The 25079-nt window shown below is 35.5% G+C and overlaps 2 protein-coding genes across 2 annotated transcripts in view; both read right to left on the bottom strand.

Annotated features, from left to right (window-relative positions):
* LOC131684057 (uncharacterized) overlaps positions 1–25079 on the bottom strand; it is a 249954-nt gene that overhangs the window by 30978 nt on the left and 193897 nt on the right. The window lies entirely within an intron of this gene.
* LOC131680633 (bursicon-like) overlaps positions 22147–25079 on the bottom strand; it is a 19769-nt gene continuing 16836 nt past the window's right edge. The window contains exon 2 of the mRNA XM_058961348.1: positions 22147–22427. Coding sequence (XP_058817331.1) covers positions 22147–22427 — 281 coding nt within the window. The remainder of the gene's footprint in view (positions 22428–25079) is intronic.

Genomic DNA, 25079 nt, shown 5'->3' with positions numbered 1-25079 from the left:
CCATAGTTACGAATTGTTCAATTTGCGGGTTTTCAGGAATCAGTAGAGTCTAGCTCAAATGGCACGTTTCTCATGTTGATCGGAGATTTGTGCTTTGCCATGAATCGTCTTTTCATGATTCCCTGATGGGAAGGATTGGGGAAGTGGTAAGGTTAGTGATAAGGAATATACCTAAGAGACCACGAAGCATTATTTGATGGCTTTAGATATGTTCTATATTCGCATACAAACAACAATTTTTTTGCGGCTTCATAGTTCTATAGAGTTCAATAAAGCAGTTCTATAGAGTTCAGTAAAGCACACTTAGTTTCGGAAAAGGCGAAATAGTGTGCCAGAGTAGAGCTAGTTCAGAAGCACCTTAATGGCTGTCAGCAATGTTAACATAGAGCCGTTTTTTTTAAATTACTTCCCTTCTTTGTCGACACAGCAAAAGAAAAAATTAACTTTCGATAACGTACCCACCCTTCTTCTCTTCTTTCGTTTGACATGCCGACCTGGTCTCAATTTGGTATACGCAGTTGATCACTGATCTGTGAGAAGATTTGCATGTATACTGGGTTCAATCCAAATTCTACCTAGATGTTTGGTTGAAATTACGCAAATGTCTATTGTGGATTGAGTATATTTGCAATTGCATTTTTTCGAAAAATCGTGCAAAATTTGCATTTTGATTTTAAGTTAATTGTATCATCATATATTACATGGAGGCATACGAGTTTAGGTGACTATTGGAATGCATACGTATATTTGTTATTATTCGGTGTCTCAAAGTACTATAAGAAGTTTCTATGTTAGCACTTAGAGTTTTCTATAAAAGCTACATAGCATTTCTCTTCAAAAACTTTTTTGCACGATGTCATCGACATCGTGATTAACAAATTTATGTCAAGATACGTGGAAGTGGCTTCCATAAGAGCTCTGTATCTTCGCATTTTCCCGAGTGTCCCTAACGTTGTTCTTATGGTGAGAATGCTTCCGTACAGACCACTCATCGGGCCTGAGGGTGATGAGCCTATTTTCACCATACTAAGCAAGGTGCCTCACTAATTCGATAATTTCTTGTCTTACAATCAATAGAATGCGTAAAAATTGACATCAACCGCTTTGCTTCGTTGTTAAGAACCAATATAATAACACAAATGCGTTGAAAACAATAAAATTCTCGTGTTTGAGCACAATGAAAACTCGAATCGAGTGCCCCTATTGTTGCGCTACCATTTGACTCAATGCGTTGAACAAAGATGGCAGACACTGCTCTAACCAACGACTTCAAATGGGTAGGGTGATAATAGAAACATGGCGCAAATAGGCTCATCACCCTATTCACTATTAGGAAGATTAATCATCGATTCGATGATATAGAAAGCAGCGGAGAGTTCATTCCAAGCTAAGACAAGACATGACAATAGAGGGGGTCGTTTTTGTTGCAATTTTACGTCAGAATGTTCCAGCTCCTGATTGGTTGATTCTGACTTTTTGCATTGTACGCAATGTTACTGCAGGGATAGCGAAATGATGTTTGGCAGTGTTCCTATATTTATAGGAAAATAATGTGATTACTTTTGACAAATAATATTATTATCGTTAAAAGAGTAAAAATGAATAAATGATGCAGAAATTTTGCGACAAAGTAGAACAATTATCTGCCACACGTTTGCCGCATACGTGGTTAATTAATTTAAACAAAAATAAGACAGCAACCAAACCGTAATCTAAAATTTGTCAGAAAATGGTTTAATCAAACCTTTCTAAACACCCATGACATGGAAAAACGGTGCCCTTTATTAATATAATGGATTCAAGATATAAAATATGGCAGGCATAAAATAAATTAACAAGAATCCATTTTCATTTTGAAAAAACAGCAACACTTTTCGGAAGATTTCGGTAGTGTGGAAATCTGCGAAAAAAAGAATGTCGAATGAAAAATAAGAAGCCGATTGTCACGTCTTGTCTTAGATTCCAAAAAACCTCTTTAAAGGCATCACATTGTTGAAATCAATAGTTTTAATCCAATCAAAGAACGCATTTTTTGCACTTTGGGAACACTCCAATCCAATACATTGTCAATTCCAACTTTGTTAGCGGGCATGTAGATGCTTTAGTTCTTCATAAACGGTTTGTCGCCAGTAATGTTACTTGCTTGCTTTATCAATATTATGTGCTTATCTAGACGAACTTTCAAGATATCTACCACTGCTGTACACGCAGGAAAATTTAGCATATTTAAACGAAAAATATGTGTTATTGAATCCAATCATTTATTGTTCGTCACTTCAACGAACAAAATTATTAGCTTGAAAATATTGTTTTAATTAGAACAACAATAAAGTTTTGCTTTCAATAAAAACATTTTCAATTTCAATAATTTTCGTTTAATTTTAATTAAAAAAAATTGTTAATAAAGAGAACGATAATTTTTTTTTTTGAAACAATGAAGAAATTTCATTGAATTCAATAAATAAATTTATTGTCTCTTCAATAATTTATTGAATTTAATTTATATTTTTATTGAGCCCACAAATCTTTTTGCTGCGTGTATATTTCTGCTTCAGTTCTTTCGAAATCTGTAGAACAACTCAACTCAACTCAACTCACTCATTTTTTTCACTGGTGAAAATTTGTAAACATTGACCGTTTAGCGCAACCTTTTAGTCTTGTCCGATTGAGCCAAAATTTTGCATATAGGTTTTTTTAAGGTGCTGAAGCTAACGTTTTGATGCGAAAACATGAATACGAAACACTATATGCGTATGTAAATAAAACTTTTTTTGTTGGACCCGGAATTTCTCCATCTTGTAGAGTTCTGTTAAGGTGTCGCTCAAGCCATATCGACTCCAATACACTAAGAAGATTAAGGATAATCATTGTGGCTTTCAGAATTATTTAAACGAAACCTTAAATGATACAATGCAATTAATCGAAATTCAGTGTAAATCTTTTGATCTACAGTACGTAAAAAAAAATTTGATCCACAGTATGTAAAAAATTAAATTAAAAAATAAAAGACACTATCGTTTCAGAATTTTAGTTAATTTCTGTTGTATTGTACGAGATCAAAATCAACAAATAAAAAACTAAATAAGTTTGTCGTCGTATTAAACTGTGGCAGTCGAGTAGTAGTAATGGGACTAAAAGGAAAAGAACGAGGGTGTCTTTCATTATTTAACATACTGTATTTAGCTGTTGAACTATGCTAGGTTTTCTTTCCGCTATTTTGTCTATAGTTTATCAAATTAAGTCTTTTCTGAATATAGCAATCTTCTTTATACTATAAATGCAAAAGTGTTATCTCAGCATTACATCAGAACGTATTCATGGTTCATCACCAAACTTTTCATGTATACAGTCGTGATTCGCTGGTTCTACACTTTTTAACTGGACCGCTTTTTAGTTGGACCTTCGCTAGTTGGACCATTGTTCAACTAAAAAGCATCTGAGCGTCAAAATCTCATGTCAAATTAACTTTGACAATCTATCTAACAATTTTTACACTACTAATGTTTTCTTTGAAGAGTTTTTGACATTTGTCAGTCGGTTCAACTAGCGAATTAAATTCGTTAGTTGGACCGTTAGCCCAACCAACGAATCACGACTGTACTCCGAGGATTTCTGGCAAGGTTTCAGGTACGATTTTTGATTATGCTAGAATTTCTTCAAAAAAAGCTTCAAAAGCCCGTTTGAATACCAAACACTAAACGTTTCTATTCACATTGTCATTTGATTTTAAACAGTATTATAATTTTGTTTTTATAACTTTTCCGTACACCGACTTCAAATTAATATTTTAGGTACTTTCATTGTGTTTTGTACTCTTGTACACAAATTGCACACTAACAGAAGTATTGAAACATTTTCTTTTGGAGTTGCATGTGGACAAAAAGCAAAAACGATCGTTCGGAGATTTGTAGATTACTTTAATATTGTTTCCATTGGTTATAACAAAAGTCACATAAAACATTTTCAGAAAACGTAGCTCAGCTAGTAATATCTAGTTAACAGTTGCTGTCAGTTGCTTGAATTTCAGAATGTTTACAAATAGTTGTTTTTTAGTCTAAATACCTTGCAGAACAAATTACACGGCCACATTAACATATCTTTTCCTCGTAGATTATTCATCTTGCACACGCGATATTCAAACTTTCAACCGGATTGTTCCCGCAGCTTTAGCTTGCAGAGGTGGAACCACACGCAACGAATATTTGCTAAGAACTGAGATCCTTCTATATTTCTTAGGAAATAAAATAGCTTTCCTCGCTTAACATCCCTTTGCTGTTCAAGGTTTAAAAAATCAACCCTTTATAACACAGCTTAAGCGGATGGGCATGAATATTGATCAATATCGAGTTTCTTTGATCAACGATCAAAATATTGATGTAATGGAAAGAAATTTGGATTGATACGTTTCAACCGTTGTTACGTTGTTTGACAATAATATTTATGCATTGATCAATACTTTGTTGACAAAATATTCGTGATAAGTATACGCCACATTGGATATAGGTTATTCATGGCTGATATTCTAGCACAGACAAACAGACATCACCAGTCTGGGCTCCAATTTTATTAAGTAGAAGTTGTGGGCAATGTTGGGTTTTCGAGTGCAATGAGAATATATTCCGTATTTCAAACGATTTATGTTGCGTATTTATAGATATTGCAAGAAAAGAACTTTCCGTAAGTGTATTAATAGAGCGAATGCGTTTTTATCAGCCCCTTAACGGGGTTAAAGTTAATTCGGTAAAAAAGCACATTTTTAAAAATGGCGATACAGAAAGTGTTACTATATACATTCAATTTCAAGAATAATACCACAATTGAGCAACATTTTCTCAAATTTTCATGTCAGAATACTGAAAACAGAGCAAATGAAAGTGGATCTCCGGAGGCCTCTCGTCAAAAACTTGTTTTGCGGTTCACATCATAACTAGGTGTTGACGGGAGCTTTTGTTTTTTCTCGATATTTGAATTTTTCGTTGCATTTTGAAGCCAAATCCGATTTTAGCTAAAAAATTATATAACGCGTTATTGCAGAAATATTAATAACAATATTTTTTTTAGATGCTCCCCTAGTTACCTAGCAATAATATGAAGAAGAAATGTGCGGAATTTCAAAACGATTGATCAAGTAGAATTTGAGTTATGGTGTACACCGCATGTTTTCGAGGTGTCTCCTGATAATATGTTGTATAAGCGAGGCAATCCTAAAAAATGAATCAATCGAATAAATCATGACTGTCCGTTTTGCTCCTTCAAAACGTTGCAACATTTTAACTTGTTCGTGTTCAATTTTCCTATGTTTTTTGGACTTCAGAGTTCGATTACCGCAAAAAAATTTCACCCTAGCGATAAATTTTGGTTTTTACCAAATTTTCCTCCTTAGGGTGAAATATAGTATAGTGCAAAAAAAGCGGTTTTTCCACAATAAACTTAAAAATGTAGATGCACCACAGAATTTCAATATTTGTGTAAATTTTACACATTTTACTGCATTCGCAACGGACTGTTTCACAATTCAAGGTTATCCATAAAGGTCCATAAAGATCATTTGAATTGTAAAATAATGTCCCTGAAAGCCAGTTGAATTGTAAAAGATATATGCTTAATAACCATGTGTACGTACTACACCTCCCCCTATCTCTGCCAAAGTTATTCTATAGTTTATACCTCTGTAAAAATGGCGGATATTAAACAAAACTGGAATTCTTACGCATTTGTCTGTCTAACTGGATAGTGTAGAATGACACTTAAAGAATGCAGTTTATACAACGCTACAACGGTTTCGTGACTTTTTCTATACGTAATCGGTTTTATGGGGTACATTCGTACCTCAGAACTAAAACCGCTATGCCTAGTTTGCATTGAATTCATAATTAAATTGGATAGTTTTTCAAAAGTATTCGTGTATAGTATATTCGTGTTTTGTATATTATTTTATGCAATACCGTACAAGGTTTACGGTGTTTTTTACCTTGAGCGTGGGGTTTGTTCAGGAAACGAGGGTAGAACTTACACCACTTATTTGGGTGTTTTTTCATTTTTTCGCATAAACTCATCATCCTGGTTCTTGTAAATGTCAAGTCGCTTACTCAAATCCGTGTGGTTTGTTCAAGCGTAAAACCCAGTTTGTTCAGACGGGCATATGGGCAAGGGAAGCTTCGTCCATGACATTAGCGATGATATTTACCATGCACGGTAAAAAAACTTTACCCATTTTATGTATTCAAATTGCCCATTTTCGAAAGTTATTCGAGCTGTCAAAAAATGGGTATTTTTTTGTTTCTAACAATGAGTACTTTTTATCCATTTCACAACTACTCGATAAGGTAATGTCAATGGGTATATTGATCTTGATAATGGGTGAAAAACCCTTAAGAATTATTTCAAGCGAGTTAACCTGCAAACTAACGATCGTAGTGGAACCTGCAAATTATCGCCCTGCATCGGAGTCCGTGGCGGAAACGGAACATTTCGGCAATACTCCGAAAACAACGTCTGTTTAGACTACTGAGGATGTGAAAATATGCGCCAGTTCGGCATTCTTAGAGCAGCTAAAAGATCCAGCCATCAAAATTATATCCAGTTGGCGGTTTTATTTTGTTAAGTAGTTTTAGAATAGGATTTCTATCTAGATTCCTATACTTTTATAAGGAAACAATAATGTGAAACGAATGTTATTTTATGTTTTCTTAATTCAGAAATAATTCTATTGACAGTATTTTTCATTCTGGCGCGAATTTCATGAGTGGGTATTTTTTACGCATTTTGTTGTAACAATTCTGCGAAAAATAATGGGTGAAACATACCCAGGTTGACGTACAAGGTCTGTACTCATTTATGGGTACAAACGCTTTACCCATTTAATGGGTTATTACACTTTTATTGAAAATGCGTAGTTTTCTACGCATTAATGGGTACTTGATTTTATCAGTGTGTGATACTTATAAACACTTTTACATGAGTTTTTGCTTATCTAAATCGGAACTAAAGCTCTCAAAGTTCTGTTTATCAAACATAGTCTGTCGAGAACACCAAATTTGTCTGATACATACCTAAGAAAGTTCGTTCAACGAATATGGCATCCTACCTTACTGTGCCCTAGGAACCTAGTTCGGATGGGGCAACGTTGATCACATTTTCAAACATTTTTCAATATATCAATATTGTTGTATTTTTAAAGCAGGTAGTGACCCATAGATTCAAATTGTTGGGTGATTTATTTTGTTTTTGTGCAAAAATACAATAATTTTATATTAAAATTAACAATCTTTGCTGTTGAGGTAACTTTGATCAGTCGAATCATTGAATCGAAAAGTGAAATAACGAGTGAAAATTTGTGTAAATTGTATACCTTGAGGCAATTGCATGCCGAATATTGTTACATCCCCAAAGAAAACAAAATTGTCTGTATAGATACAAAGTACATACTTTCACTGAAGTTTTCCAGGAAATTGTTTTTTTTGTGTTTCGATGACTTTTTTTTATCGTAGAGTTACTGAAACAAGCTTAATGTGGTCAAAGTTTCCTCAGTGATCAAAGATACCCGCTTTACGCTATATAAATATGAAGACTTGAGCAATAGCTTAACACATCATGAGAATCTGTAGTGGCACTCGTTCACGCATTCTAGAAATTACATCTAGATACCTACTCGGCAATTCGCATCTTCATTATTGGAAAGCACTGGTTATTTTCCGGGTAATTCTTCCGCATATTTCGTTAGAATTTCAAGCAGATGTTTTGAAAGGAATACATTAACATGCCATGTTCAACAGTTACAGTTGCTTATCGGAGTATTCAAACCTTTTGGAAATCGCAGACTGATTGTGATCAATTATTTCGTGATCGGTAAATAGAAGACACTATGTTTTCAAAGACCCATTTACCGATCATTGTTTATTTTTCAAATTATGGGTAAATAAGTTTTTATTCGCAGAAAACCTGTTCCGCACGCATTGTTGATTCTGTTTGTATATTGATTACTTAGAAATATTAGCCATAAAAGTTTTATTTCCTTAACCCATTATTGCCCAACTTATTTTTCACGCGCATCACAAATTGTGTTTTCCGATCGAAGAAAAATGATGTGGTCATTCCAGTAAAATTATTTTTGTACTCAAAGTAGCTGATATTATAAGGAACAACCAGTGAAAATTTAAGATTGATCGGTTAATCGGTTCCTGAGATATCGTGATCGCCGCGGATGAACTTTTCAACAAAATACAACTCCGAGATAATCGTTTTACTGTCGGTGCAGCGAGTCAACGGTCTAGCGTATCAAACACTACGTACCGCCTACAAGTGGTGAATGGGTAGCGATCTATGAATAGCTGTAACTTAAGTTGTAGTATTCCGATCTTAATGAAACTTTGAGAAAATTTTTCTCAGCGTATGTAGTTTCAGAATATCTAATTTACAAAAATTCGATTTTTTTCATCCTAACAAAAATGTGTAACCCCTTAAGTGAAAATTTATTAAAAACAAAACATAAACACCGGTTTAACCACTCTAACTTCTCTAAACATATTCTGCAAGAGTATATGAACAATATTAACTCGTTGATAATGCGTGTTCTGCGTTATTAATTGAGTAATAGGAGTTATTCTTAGCACCTACTATATATAGTAGGTTGGGCAATAATGGGTTAAATTGAAAGTGAGCTTTTTAAGCGAAAAAAATATCAAAAGTGCAAAAATGGCGTTTGATGCGATGCAGCATATAGAAATGCCAATTTGGCGAAATAGTGAGAGATACACACTGAAAATTTATTTCATATTCATGTTCTAAGTACTGCTTCCATGTTTCGCTTTTATTCTAATTTCCTAACCAAATTTAATATTAGAAATAAAACGATTTTCGCGTCAAAATGATCGGTGAATGAGACCAGATCGGCTCTGTACGGTCATTTGTTATAGTAAGGCTTTAAAATACGCCAAAATCCCCTTTTTTCCTTAATATTGCTATAACTTCGGAAATTTCTAACCGATTTTGACCATCTATACGGCGTCGTAAAGATTATTAACAATAGTAAATAATTCAAAAACCGACCAAAAAGTGTATTTACTCCGATGTTTGTTTGAAATCAATATATATGCAATATAACGAATTTCCTCGGTGAAAATTTTCGACTGTTATTGTTATGAAATGAAAGAGTTTGAGTTTGCACAAGGAAATAAAAATTTATCAAAATTCAATATAGGTTTAGACAATTTGTGCATATAAATTAGTGAAAATCCCTTTCAGCTAAGAATAGCCATTGTTTTGCTGACTAAAGCAATAAAAATGATTAGTCGCAATGAAACGGCGATAGATTTTTATTTTATTTGGCCCATTTGACAGGTATATCCCGGAATCAAAACAATGATGTTCCTACCACTGATGCCAGCGACAATCCTATTCTAGTGTTCTGTATCTACTGAAAGGTAGAACATAAAAACACGCAAATGAAAACCTCTATAGAAGACAAATTTATAGTAGAGAAAAGGCATATTTAATTCCGATTTTTCTAAAAAGATTTTTCTAATCTGAAAAAGAGGTGAATAACTCTAAAGTTTACATTTCAATGTGGGGCATCACATCATCAACATATTCATTTATTATTTTATTTTGCTCGTGTAGTGTCAGCGTTAGCACTAGTATCTCTAGAAATTCTCCCCTTCTCTTGATACCGATTCTTCAGGTATCCTGCGGACACAATGAATACTGTCTGATTGAGACTCAATCGTACGACGACAGTATTATGAGACCAGCGCTTTATTGCGTGTACCGCTAGATCACAAATCATTTGGTATTCTCAATACTGCTTCAATACTTCAATCGTTGGATTTTATGTTTCGAATTTATCTCTTCAGTAACTAGTAACAACATGGTGCTAGCTAGACGTTAAATCCAAACGAACACGGAAATTGCCATTAAACCCAAACAGTCACACTACTTGTGTAAACGTCTAAAGCAACTGGTTGTTTCCGTATGATGTCCCGTGAGGTCCAAAGTTGGTGCTAGTTATTGACGAGAAAAACTTGAAAGACCAAACCAAACTTTATCTAGGTGTGTGCTACACCCTGGTTTGATCTGTATTTCCCTTTAGTGAAACATTTTAATACTTGCCATCAATCTGTCAAAGACATTATATTTAGTTAAGTATGTCGGGAAAGAACGACTGATAGAGTTACAGTTAATATCTCGATACGAACTGGTAGGTCTGTTTGTCTGTAACTTTATCATAGACTTTTGTGTTTGTTAAAGATTTCGCGAAAGGGTTAGAGCAAAGAGCAAATATATATAAACCACCGAACGTGATATCATTTTCAGCGTTTCAAACAGCTTGCTGTTGCTTCCATCAGCTGTTTCTCGTGGGCTGAGGCATGAAAAAGTAAAGCTTAGGATTGGGGGATTCACTTTTGAATTGTACTGATGGTTCCTGGAAGTAGGGTGATTCAGACGTATGAGGCGTGGATCGGCAAGTTTGCTTTGGCAGGTTCCACATAATTTATCGTCCAATCCTGTACACACATTTGAGCTCGGCAATTCGTCGCAGATTCAAATTGTCAGCAATTTTTAAAAATGGTATCTCGGCAAACGGGCATGTGTTTACTGATCTCGGCAAAATATGCAGGAAATGCTGAGATTAGGCAGCAAAATTAAATGTGTGTAGTCAGATAGTATAATAATACGTTTAATACGAACAAAGTCTTCGAGCAGTTTTCTTTTAATTAGAAGAAATAGCAAGATCCTTTTTTCGTTTGCAATTATTGAGGCGTGGAACTAGCAAGATCTTATTATCCACATCAGATGCTATAAGACAGTGGTTTTCAACATTTTTCACCATACACATTAACCCTCTCCACATTTTTAAAACGTTTTGAAATGTACAATGGTCAGCTCAGATTTTGTAAATTTAAAAACTTTCGCCAAAAATGACTTAATTTGGACATGATTTAGAGGTGTCTTCAATCAAAAATCGTGTTTTTGCTGTGTTTCCATGGTAAGATCACTTAAACTCTGATTTAGTAGGCCCTACATGCCCACATATCATTAAAGGTTGTTCCCTAGACATATCTTAACATGTTTTAATAAGTGAACATAGCTCTAATCGCAATAGAAAATTTGTTAACTAGATTTTATATAGAAAAAAATATCAAAACCAAGGAAAATTAGTAGTATTTTTTCTTGGTTTTGATATTCTTTTCTATATAAAAATTCAGTTAATAAATTTTCTGTTGTGATTAGAGCTATGTTCACTTATTAAAACATGTTAAGATATGCATAAGGAACAACCTTTGATGATATGTGGGCATGTAGGGCCTATTAAATCAGAGTTTAGGTGATCTTACCGTGGAAACATAGCAAAAACACGATTTTTGATTGGAGACACCTCTAAATCATATCCAAATTAAGTCTTTTGGCGAACTGACCCATGTATATTTCAAATTTTTTTTCAGAATGTGGAGAGGTCTAATACACACACCTCTCTTATCTCCTCAATCAAGCTAGAAACGTGTTTAGTAACTTAACGCTCGTTTGAAAACCACTGTTACAAGAGAACCGATCCGCGCAACGCACGCGTCATAGCTTCAAGTTATCATGTACCTACAATATACATATAATACCTTATCACTTTATATCACCATTTCGCTGCAAGAGAGTAGATATAAAAGATTAATTCAAGACGTGATAATTTCCCCCATGCTGGTTCATTTCCCACATAACAGATGCGTTGCATCCCGATATAAGGCACGGAAAAGGAGCTGTTTCCATTTAGCTGGTTGCTATACACATTTAAGGATATTTCCCAATATAACTTTTGTTCCAGTTAGCAGTGTACAGATACAACGTGAATGCAAGAAGTTTTAAATTAAAAATATATAGTTTGCATGCAGCGCTAGAAACGGAAGCAAAGCAAGACATTGAGATAATGGGAAAGCACGTCTAAATCATGCAGAAGTATCTCTCCCAGCTTTTTTTTTTCTTGGGAAATGGCATAATGTGAAAAGTGCAACGTTAGAATCAGATGCTGACGCAGGGAAACAAGCGATTCACTGCACTATCGCTGCCATTATCATCAGGATGCAGAACTGGTGGTTTGATATACACATACTTACATGACTGCATAGTGGGATTTCCGGTATAGATTTCAGAATGAATATTGTTTGAGCGATGGTATGAATAATTTGCGGAAACTGCGTAAATAATTCATGAATTGTTGAATGGTGTGGTGGAATGAAAGGTTTATGCTGCTTGAAAGTTCAAAATCTCGGCCGAGGTGGACAGAGTTGTGCGAAGCAATCTATCACGTGATGCCACAGCTCCGCTAAAGGGAGAAATTTCGCAATTTACTTGAACTATATCCAACGTCATTAATAAACCAGTCACAGATGCGTCGTTTTGACATTCCCGAATACTCGTTCATATGGGTCATATGGGTCGCGATAACGTTGTTTTTCGTCAGTAAAAAAATAAAATTTAAAATGAAAGTTTTCTTTTCTTTAGGTTTGCTTCGCAACACAATAACCATATCTCTTTAAAAGTATCTTTAGGCGAGCTATCAAGCTACTTGGAGAATATATTTTCGAAGAAACATCACGTCAGTAGTAGGGTATAATTTCATGTTTGACAAAATTTGTGCTATGTATGATGGTTTGTCCGGAATTTTCCTCCAAAGTATGTTATCACTGTATTGGTCTTTGAATAAGGTAGGACAGGTCGGACTCGATTATCCGGGGATTCGATTATCCGGGGATTCGATTATCCGTGATTCGGTTATCCGGGAAAAATGATGCGATTATCCGGGTGTTTTGAAAAAAAATCAAATTTCAACTATAATGTCATATTATAGTTCTAATTCGATCATTGCAGTCAATAGAACATTTTTTCGGGCAATTGGGGGGTCTAGGGTTAACCTCCTCTCAAATTTTAACCTACCTCAAAAATAGCTTATATATAGGTTATTCCGCGTAAAGTGACCTAAAAACACAAAACTTGGAATCGACCTTCATGGATTGGAACCAGTTTTGAAGAAATTGTTCATTTAGAACCAATATATAATAACCTAAATTGTTGTGTCCTTTAAACAGCCCCTCAGTCCATGGGAACATTCTTAGCCGTTATGTGTCCGACGCGGTACCCGGATACCTTTTTAGATTACAAATAATGAAATTCCGATGTTTTATCCGTAGTTGGAAATTGAAACTTTGTGACATCTTAGAACTTCACTAAGTCAAGCTTTTGGGATAATAATGTTTTTGATATAGTAAGAAGGGAGTGAGGAGGGGCTCCTGAATTTTTTACTACGTCACAGGCCGACGTGGATACCCGGGTACCCCCAAAACTGAAATGCCAATAACTAAGGTAATTTCCAACCGATTTTGATGCTTTTTGGTGTTTTGGATTCAAGAACTCATCCACTTTTAGAGTTGGTAAAAATGAATCGGGTTATTTCAACCGGTTCCCGGGAATCCGGATTTCCGGAAGCATGTTCCAGTGCTTGGATACTATTTGTGAATTTCGATGGAATACTAGCAATATGGGCATCAAAATTCTTGGCATAGCATCAATAGGCTGTATCTCGTGGTATTGGAACCATTTGGTGTTTTCACCCCGGAACGGACATTCCGGAGCAGGTTCCCGTAGGACCGTGAATGGCTATTCCATTCCAATTTTCAAACTACCATAGGGTCCCGTAACAATAAATAACAGACTTCCGAGACAATTTGAAGAGTTTTGATATTCATTTTGCTAGGGCATTATTTAAATTTACAAATCGTGCTCTAGTACTGGAACATTACTCCGGAAAATCCGGATTACCAAGAACCAGATCCATTCATCCGGTTCAATGTTACAGAATCCAAAAGTGGACGAGTTCCTGAATCCAAAACATCTAAAAGTGTCAAAATCGGTTAAAGGAAGCCATAGTTATCAGCATTTTAATTTGTGGGTACCCGGGTACCCTCGTTGGCCTGTTATAGGTGTTTTCTGTTGGACACATAGCGGTTAATTTTAACAAATTTCTTAAAAAATGTTTTTCGGATTATATCTCTGGTACTGTTTGCACTAGAATCAATCAGCGAGATATATTTGTTTAGGGATTCCAAAAAAATGAAAAGTTTTTAATGCCAATATTGCCAAATATGCAACTTTTAATTTTACACTAAAAGTACATTTTTCTCGTAATACATCGGTTACTGTAGGCCACATAAAACGTCATTATACCTACATTGCTCGGTCGGTTTCTAGCTATCTCTTGGGATAATGATGACATGCTTCTCAGGATTCTGTTTGGACACTTTTCAAGATTCTGATCGAAGTTTTCTTAGCATCCCAATGGAATCTATTTTAGAACTTCGATTCAATATTAATCCGTATTTCTACGGTTTTTCTCTGAATTTTGATGCAGGATTCTAGAGAAAAGCTTCTTAAATGTTAGTGGAATCTTTCTCAAGATAGAATTCCGCTGAAGATTATGCTTTTCCCAGATACTGATAGAATCATGGTCCTGATGAATATCCTGCTTTGAGTTCCAGTGGACTTTGACACAAACAATATTGCTCTTCTCCCATTATCCCCTTCAATAAGTGATTCCTGCTCAGAATTCCAATAGCATCTTTAACCCGTTCGTGCCCTTCTGGTTGATGAACAACCATGTTTCTATATGACTATAACTTTTGGTTTACACAACATCAAGTAAGGCTAATAACTGCGACTAAGATCTTTCATTTGAGCACTAAAAGTTATAAATATTAGCATTAGAACAGAAGTCATTACAATTAATCTGATTGGGTTCCGCTGAAGCAGTGCTGCCAGGGATAGTTTCTGTTAATGGCGAAAATGAAATTTTGGAATATTTTCTTAGCCTGGGAATACTATTGAAAACTGCTAAAACTTTCTAATTTAGATTGCCCTCAATCACCTTTTTCATGCAATTGGGCTAGATCGGAAGGTAAATATTGAGCAGCTGCAAAAGAAGCACCTATCTTTCTTAAACCAGGTTTTTCGTGTTTTGTCGACGCCAATAGTTTTAAGGAAAAATAGTTTTGGGACCCTATACGCGGTAGAAAAAAGTTGGTCAAGAAATGGTTAACGAGATTCTGAAAAGAGACCCGGCTGTCACTGGAGGTGATTTCAATTCTTGGGTAGCTCAAGCAAAGATGGATGATAGGCTATATAAAGAGGGCGTCAGCAGTACTTCTAGCTGAGGCGCCCAGGAACCTGGTAGTCCTCCGCTAGTGACAAGTATGAGTGGGACAGTTTGCGAAGACTACACGCGTAGTTATTACCTGACAATCCAGTATTGGTCAACTAAATGATGCTACAAGGACAAGGATCTCTTTGTGGGTGCGCAACACGCACTCTTCTAATTAGAATGACTAGACATGTTAGCTGTGAAAATTAAACTGGAACCAAGAAACAGACGACCCCCAGTTTACTTACAAACTTTATTTTTTCTAGTATTCGAGTAATCGAATCAGTTACCTCGGAAAATCTAAGCCCTGGGTAATCGAGTTTGATTTGTATTGCAAAAGACACACCTTATTAAAAAGTTTATCTTAAAATTCTTATACAAATAGCTATAAACAACTGATACATCTCGTTAACTCGTTACCAATATGAATAATAAATGAAAACCAATTGAAAATACAAATCACACCCTGAAAGTCTGAAAAATCGACTAGGGCCAAAATAGGTACATTTACATTTAACATAATAGGAAAATTTGCCCTGGTTATTTTATTTCCAATTTCTCCACGAATGAAGCTTAAATTAATGAAATAACGCAAAAAAAGTTTGATTCGATTATCCGGGTGATTATATTATCCGGGGTGAGATTTTTTCAAATCCCCGGATAATCGAGTCCGACCTGGACCGTTTTTTTCATCGAATAAGAAACGCCATCAATACAACACATGATCCGTACAAGCCAACTACCAAAATTCACTTAGGAAAAATTTCTGACGAACTTGAACATTTCAACTGCAATGTGTGTAAAGCGAATGACAACTATCATACATGGACCAATACCTAACAATATATGGATTCGAGAGGTCGTTTGTTAGTTTATAATGACATTGACGGACTGTTCCATATTTCATTTCATAGTAACGTTTACTGTAAAAAAATCAAAATGTGGCTTACCGGCTTCTTGGACGCCAGTCATTTGTGGTCACACTCCTTACATACAATCTGTGAATTGTGTAAACGAAGAAAGTAACCTGCTCTGATTAGTAACCTGGAAAAAACAGCACCGTGTCAGTAACCACATTTCGTTGAACTATTATTTTCATTAGCTAAAAAAAATTAAGATTGTAACTTGCAATCTAAAACTGAGAAGACACAACCAAGCGCTTGAAAACCTTCCAGCATGGGGCTCATAATGAAACGGTTGACCAACGGAAGACCTTCATCGGACCACTTTAAAACAGACTGTTCATAGAGGGGAGACATAAACAAGCCGAAATCAGTGCGGCCACACAAACCAATATGGAGAATGTTCAACATTGTGATAGATTTCCATTCCATACAGCATTTGATAAATTTGGCTTAATAAGTTAAAGTTATCAATCAAATTTTTCTACGAAATTAATCGTTATGTTTAATTAAAATTTGGATACATATTACTATGTCAATTATCGACATGCCGTATGAAATATTTGTCGAAAATCAATGATCGCATATAGGGTAAGGTGGGGCAAATCCGACCTAGTAAATAGTTTTGGCTGTAAAATGCCATCGGATCAAGTCGTTTTATATGCCAAATTAAAGGTCAGACTCATAGGCAACTTTCTGTATATAGCATTTTATTCGGATCTTCGGAATATCTTGAGACACAAGCGTTTTACAAAAATGTTCATTTTTGCTGTTTTCAAAAATGGTGGGGTAAACCCGACCCCCTATGTTTTTGGTTGATTTAGTGCAGATATTACTCAAATTTTATGGTTTTTCAATGATAAATCAATGAATGTTGTATTTTTGAATTGAAACATGAAGAAAATGGAGCTCAATATCAATCTTGGAATGCTAAAATCACGAGCAGTAGCACGTAATGATATTCCCATTTGCATCGGAGCAATTGTTCGACGAATACTATAATCATCACGTTTTTGTGTCTTTCGTTTGTAATTAAGAACCATTTTGCATAAAAATAATAAATAATAACAATAAAAATATATTTCAATTTGATAAATAAAAATTTTCTTAGCAAAAAAGCGGTCGGATTTACCCCAATAATTAGAGGTCGGATTTGCCCCACCACGTCATTTTTCATTACGATGCAGTTAAAAAATATAGGAAAAAGGTTGAACTAAATTCATCTATGCACTTTGTAGGACTTAAATCAAAGAATTTAAATCCACTTACATTTATTATGCAATCACTTTAACAATCAGAAATATCCTGTACTCAATGTTGCACAAAAGTCAAATCAAAAGTAAAAACACACTTTTTGTCGTATGAGCATCTCAATGTAGACTAATAAAATGCTGTCATACCACCATTATGATTATTTTCGATGCTCTACACGACAACATTGATATTAGTTTGCGTAGTGCTTCTGATTTTTGGTAACAGAGGGGGGTCGGGTTTACCCAACGGTCGGATTTGCCCCACCTTACCCTAACGCTTTGGTGCGTGCTTTTGAGTATGCGTGTGTTGAAATGAATTGATCAAAAATCAAATACAAATCTAGAAAAAACCTATTTTAATCCACCTAGCGGTGCAATTGTGCCTTTCTCAATCATGAATCACGAGAATGTGTCCGTTGTTTATATTCATTAAAAGCTTTTAAATGCATATATTACATTTTATTATTATACATCACATGACAACTATATACAGGACAATAAATCATTATTCGAGTTCTAAAATTTTGTAAAAGAAAAAACAGCCACGGTAATATTGAACTGAAAAAAGGTGCGAAATCGGCAAAGTCCCAAAAAGTCCAAATTTTTCTAGATAACATAAAATCTCGACGTTTCATGCATTTTAAAGATGTTTGGCATCAAAAATACGAACTCGATTTCTGAAATTTCATGGGGTCCCTTGAAAAAAAATTGAGTTCCGGCTTATATGGGAATTTCATATGTGACCGGACGATTTAGTCTATATTTCCGGACCCGTACGAAATTTTATAGACATCTGTGGGGATAATATAGCTATCATTTGGGACCAAGTTCGTAAATTTTGAAAGATGATCGCTTTTCCTGGGCACTTCCGGAACCGTCTATGGTGGTCAATGTAGTCAACGAAAGTTTGGGTGGCCGTCGGTGACCTAGAACAGCAAATTTAAGTTGTTTGAGAGACATTTTAGCGAAATTTTTACCTTTTTTGCTTTCATCGGAGTATCGGTTTGATTCACAATTTGCTATGTGATCGCACGCCACAACCTGTAACTCCGGAACCGGAAGTCGGATCGGGATAAAATTAAATAGCCATTTACGGGGACGCAATACCTTTCATTTGAGAGCAAGTTTAGTTGAATCGGTCTAGCCATTTCCGAGAAACCGATGTGACTGTTATTCTTAATTTAGATACATCCGCCGGGGCTTCCGGAGCCGATGATGGTGGCCAATGTGGCCAAATAGACTTTGAATGGATGTTAGTGACCTAATACTACAAATCGAAGCAGTTGTGGTCATTTCACCTTTATACATTTATTGCAGAATTTATTAAAATCGACATATTCTGCGTGTTCGTACTCATCACCCTGTAATTCCGGAACCGGAAGTCGGATCCATTAGAAATTCAATAGCAGCCTATGGAAACGTTGCACCTTTCATTTGAGACTAAGTTTGTCAAAATCGGTTCAGCCATCTCTGAGAAAAATGAGTGACATTTTTGGTCACATACACACACAGACGCACATACACATACATACATACATATATACACACATACATACACACACAGACATTTGCCGAACTCGACGAACTGAATCGAATGGTATATGTCACTCGGCCCTCCGGGCCTCCGTTAAAAAGTCTGTTTTCAGAGCAATTGCAATACCTTTCATTTGAGAAAGGCAAAAATCATTTTATTTTCTTTTCAAAAAGAAACTATTTTAAATTACTGAAGTGAGTGATTTGTTAGAAAGTTAGTGAAGAATCGTTCTGTGGGATAGTAAGTGATTAAAGTTTTAATTGTTGTGCAATTAGGTGAATGATGTCAGTGTGTATTGCAAAGGTTCAGTGATGAAAAAATGTCTTGTCATTAATTTCGAGGTAAGAAATCGGAAAAAAAGAATGAGTGCTTTATTTTCAAATTATTATTCTTAGTTTACTGCGTCGTGAAGAAAGTGATAAAAGCTGAAATATTAGTTATTCTTCAAAGATTTTTTTTTCGTCATTTAAATGGTTAATTCTGTAAAGTCGAAAATGTAGGTCGGTTTTTCATCACTCTTAGGATTTGGATGGTATGCCTTTCGCGGCTTTTATCCTTCTCAGGATTCCGATATAATCCACAGGATTTGGTTTCATTTTTTCCAGGATTCTGACAGAATTCTTCTTCACCCTAGAACGTTGGACTTGCGTTTTCCACCCTAGAACGTTGCACTGGGGTACAGATGTACCGCACGCGTTTGATCGCAATTTTCGCAGGTAAAAATGTAAATAAAAGAAATGTATAATATATCATTTTCTTTGTTTTTAAAGTGGTTTGAACAAAAAAAAGTGAAAAAATCGCGGTTTTGACTTTTTTCACATAAATTACTATAACTGCCAATTTTCAACCGATTTGAAAAAAATCAAACTAATAATTCAATTTTTGGTCTACTGACTTAAATACCAATACCTTATTTAGGACTTAGCTTCACTCACCATTTCCGATCGTTTTCCCTGTTGGATACCACCAGTCCAAAAATTCAAACGATTTTAAAAGTTGAAAGAAAAGTTGAAAGAATGGTCTAGAAACGATATAAAACGGAATCTCGATATTTTTAAAAAAGTGAAATTATTTGGAAGAGTAAAAGTTTCAAAATCGGGTTTTGGAAAATACCACGATATGATGTGGAAATTGAAATGAAAAAAATATTTCTGACCAGTAATACATTGGTAACACGCAACGTTACTGTTACAGCAGTTACTGTGCGGAAATTATACTAGCGAGTCATTGTTTTGAAAAACTATAAAAATAAATAATAAAACAATAAAAATCAGCAAAAATGAGAACGATTTTTTTTCTACTTCAAAATTAAATCGAATTAGTGGAATAAATGATTAAAAACGATTATATAATACTAATTATTACTTACGTAGTAAAACAACCAGTATTTAAACTGGTATTGTCACGAGTCACATTTGCACTGACAGCACGAAACACTAACGGCAACCTTACACTGGGGTACAAATGTACCCTACGCCAACTTTGACAGCTGCTTCCACGAAAGGTATAAGCAAACTGGCTATAACACCTTTTCCTACACTTACTAGGAATTCTAAATTGAATTATGGTTAGGGTCCCAGTTCGATGAATGCCGAATTCTCGTCTTCACACTGCTCCAAAGAATGCGTGAAGTACATTTGTACCCCAGTGCAACGTTCTAGGGTTAACATTTCGATGGAATCTTTCTCAGCATTCCAATGGGATTTTTATCTGTTTTTTTTTCACTTTATCCTGCTTATAATTTTGATGACACCCATCTCAAAATTGTTATGGTATCCTACTCAGGATTCTGATGAAATTACTTTCAGGATACGGATGGTATACCTTAGCAGGAATCCGAACAAAAGCTCAGATTTTTGGTGGAAGTATGCTCAAGATGGAATTGGAATGTGACATTTCTGGTTTATTGTTTAGCTAATGGCCGAGACGATTTGTTATGCTACTGATGAGACGAATTTGAAACACAAAACCAGAATTCATACAAAAAAGGTTCTAAATAATGATATTTTCAGCTTTTAGTTGGTTTGATTACAACTGTCAATCTAGTTGTTTGATTGCATCCGACAAGACCTCCGAGTTACTAGGATTGTTTCAAATAGCTTTTTAGGACGAAGCGCAACGTTTTGTGTGTAACATTCATAAATAAACAATAGCAATAAACATATAGATAAAGCACTCTAGCAATTCGACATAGATTTTTCATTAGGGCTTAAATCGCAAATGTAAACAAACTGCGTTTTCGCTATTACGACATTATGCAACAAAAATACTACAAGATTGAGGTGAAAATTAGTTAAAATGGTTTCTAGTTCGATGTATAATTAAAGAAAACAAAACGGCGAAACATGCATTTTCTTCGAGATTTCGACTTAGGCCCTTCTTCTCATATGGAATATAAAGGCCAAACTTATATTTTTAGACAGAAGCGGGCGTACGGTTATTATTCACAAATAAAAGAATAAACGGCGATTCTGTTATATAAATGATAAGCAATATCTACTATGATCATGTCTACTCGATAGTTGTTGCACATAAACATTCGAATATTTCGATATTTTCATGAAATTTGAAGAAAAGATTCACGCGCCCTTTCTTTTACATTGGGTTTCTATACGCCCATTTGCTGAGCCCTATTAAAAAGTATACTGTCAAGCTCGCCCATTTACCCAGCCCTACCCAGCAAGACAGAGTCAGTTTAGCCCATTTACCGCGCCCTTCTGAAAATTATGTACATGGTTTAGCCCTTCCGCAAATGGTGGTTGCTGAAGGGCGAAATCACGACTGGGATGCAAATTGGGCGTTAGCATTTTTTTAGTTTCTACCCACTAAAAGCACATAGGAATTAAATTTTTTGTTATATTGTCATAAGGTTTAACGAAAAATGCTTCCGGAAAAACACGGTCATAAAGTAATTTATACCTACAATAAAAACTACATTTAGAAAACCTTCGCCGAATATTGAAACTGATTTTTCTCCATTTGAGTACATTGCGACTTAGGCCCTAATGAAAGATCTGTGTCGAAGTGTAATAACTGAATGAGTAATTGTATCATCGTTGTTGTATGCGAAAGGGATACCCACTATGCAGTTCGTCTTCATATATGTTATCATTGATCTCTACATTTTCAGCATACACGTATAGTAATTCCTTGATTTATGGTAATAAATTGAGACCTACACAGACACATTCACAAACAGATAGCACAAGCGCAAAAAACACAACAAAGCGCACGGCAAGCATAGCACAAAGACACACTGCAGCGTACGTAGCTACCCATTTATGTACACAGGGGATGATGTACTTTTTTGAACTTTTTCTCGCCATTTTTCGCTTTGGGACAAAACAGGGAGACGGAAGCTTCCCGTTCACCCGACTCCTGGCAGCACATGCAGGACCGCTCCATCTGCCAGATCTTGCTGCCCGAAACCTGAATGTAGCTGGCGCAGCGGCCAACGCACGCAAAGGACGGGATCGGTTTCGGGACGCAGCCCGGATACTGGAGCACGTGAATCACCGGCGTTACCTGACAGTCGTCCGCCGAGTAGTGCTGTATGTCATCTGGCGGCGGTGGGAGGGGTGTGTTGTGATGGTGAGTGTCAATCGTTGGTTGGTGGTGATTTGTGGTGAGTGGTGGTGCAGATTATGGTGAGCATATGTTTTCGGTTGTGTGCATGCGTTTGTGAAAAATGGAAAGAAAGAACAAAACATAAATCGTTATGCGGATTATGTTATAAAAATTGTTAAACATTGTATTTCAACCGGAGATACAATAGGCTTCATTGAATGTGCAGTTTGTTTATTGGTTGGCAGGTTGGCTGGCTGGCCGGGGGAGTGCCGCGGAGTTGATGTGATGGGAGCCACTTCACTGGGGATTAATAAAATTATGAGAAGAGAGAAATGTACTTAAGTATATACCATACAGCGATTTGATTACTTTTCGGAAAATAAATCCGCTCATCTGTTCTTGACTGTTTGAGGACAATTGAATTATGAATCATGTGACATTTCTATTGGCAGTTGAAAATTAGGGTGGACAAGTAATAAATGATTACAATCAATTGTTTTTATATAGCGATATAACGATTTTTCACAAACCTTGTCCAATCTGGTGTTCTCTCGTAATCGAAGCGATATTTTTTTAAATAATTTCCTCTTAATGCTATGTTTGTTTGTCTGTGGTTAAAGTGTTTGAAAGCCAGTACCCGATCAGAAATACATTCAGGGTTCCGAACCATTTTCCGATTTTTTGACTAGAATATCATCAATATTTTAATACTTTGTTTATACACGCTGTAAAATTGTTTTTGCTATCTATTTTCAGCCTGGTTTTCTTTAACGGTTTCGGTTTTCGCATGCGTTTAATGTTTAATTTTCCAGTATTAAAAAGTGGTTGTCTAGGTGGTACGAGTGGAACTTATTTCGAATAGTTCAAACTCGTTCCACTTAGATAACCCCCAGGTGATAGTACATGCAGTAAAGTAGCATATCTACATATGTTCTTTGATTTGATGGCATTGTAAGGGAACACGTATCCGCCGGTTGATGCCAATTGAGCTGACATTTCTTTGGACTGATCAAACTAATTTCTTTGTTTGTTTAGTGTTTATTTGACCAATTGGGAATTAAATCCTCTGGGTATTTAAAGTGCGTGGGGAATCCGCATGCTCTTGTCTGAGTGAAATGATAACTGTTGAATCATGTATGAGGGCTAAGAATGGAAATAGTGCATGCACTATATTATTGATTGTCATGTTAACCATATTTCTTCATGAGTATTATATATTTATTCTTGATTATTAACGTAAAAGGTGACAAGTTAGATCTTTTTTCGTTCGTTTTGTCTCCAATTTTGTTCCGGTAATCAACGTAAAAGTTAACGTCATCGGTTATATATTCGACGTACAAAGCCAGTGCTTATTTTATATCGTTTAAAATACGCTTCAGTTAGCTTAACAACGCGCGTGAATAATGATAACATTTCAATCGGCACCTTATTCAACTGTACGCGGAGAAAGAAACCAATATATAATTGTCATTTTATTGGCAGTATAAATACCAAAGTTTATACACGATAAATAATACTTGTATTGAGAAATCTTTAATTACATTGCTAATAGCATTTATATTTCGACAAAATCTCGAGACAATAAGTGTAATCGCTTTTCACGATATTGTAATGTTTAACATAAGCAACTCTTCCGATTGTCGGAATTACGCAGCTGAACTTGGTTTTTTACGAACCGAGCATTTCCAATTAAATTAATTTTAATTAATTCAACAAACGAAAAAACCATCAAATTCTCGGCAGCGGGCTGCCCAGAGCAATAAACACATGATAACACTTCTGAGAGTTGCATAGATCGTATCACTTATCAAGGTGAATCGAGATTTGTGTAACTCTTTACCCCATTCTACTAACAAAAACTCCTTCCCGTGACAATCGTGGAGATGCAGAGGTATACACGGTCTCCATAACAACGTTTGCTACTCTATCATTACTTTCCTTTCCCGATTACTGTAAGGACGTGGTCGGCGCCGTTATTGGCATTTTAAAGTATAGAACTCTCGAAACGTGTACATTAAGAATGGATAGCTACACACAGGCCCTATTCGTTGATTCTCTGTGCAGTTTTGCTTGTTCCGGTCAATCACGGAATAGCAACTAGGACTTATACGATCATCATGCTCATGTTCATGACGCACGTAAAATGGCAGTAAAAAGATATTTTAATTCTATAAGATTGTTGTGAGTCAAGAAAGTTAAAAAATAGGAAATTTGGTTGAAAATGGAACATGCAACCACAATTTGAAGCGATATAAAGGAATCTTCATTGTGAAATTTTTCCCCGATTTATAGACTGATATTATTTATACGTCTCTTACATAGAAGAGTGCAATATTTTACGCATGAAGTTGATATCCGATTTTTACATTCTAATGCATTTAAAACGGATTTTTCGAAGCATGTTCTGATTATATGACTTTTATATGCCGTAACTCAACTGTGATTTATCATTCCAGGAGACGAATAGCCTACAATATTCGCTACATTAAAAGCCGTGAAAATAGACTCCAAATTCTCTACGTAAACGAAGAATTAGTTTAAAGTACAAGTTTCATCTGGACCCTAAAAAATGAACGTACCGTAAGGAGTCAGATATCAACCTTTTGAATCTATTTTTGAAAACGGATCTTGCGGAATTTGCTTTG

Source organism: Topomyia yanbarensis, chromosome 2 (genome assembly GCF_030247195.1).
Source record: "Topomyia yanbarensis strain Yona2022 chromosome 2, ASM3024719v1, whole genome shotgun sequence".
Classification (NCBI taxonomy): domain Eukaryota; kingdom Metazoa; phylum Arthropoda; class Insecta; order Diptera; family Culicidae; genus Topomyia; species Topomyia yanbarensis.
Note: the sequence above shows the minus strand (reverse complement) of the source record. Positions and strands in the feature narration are given on the sequence as shown.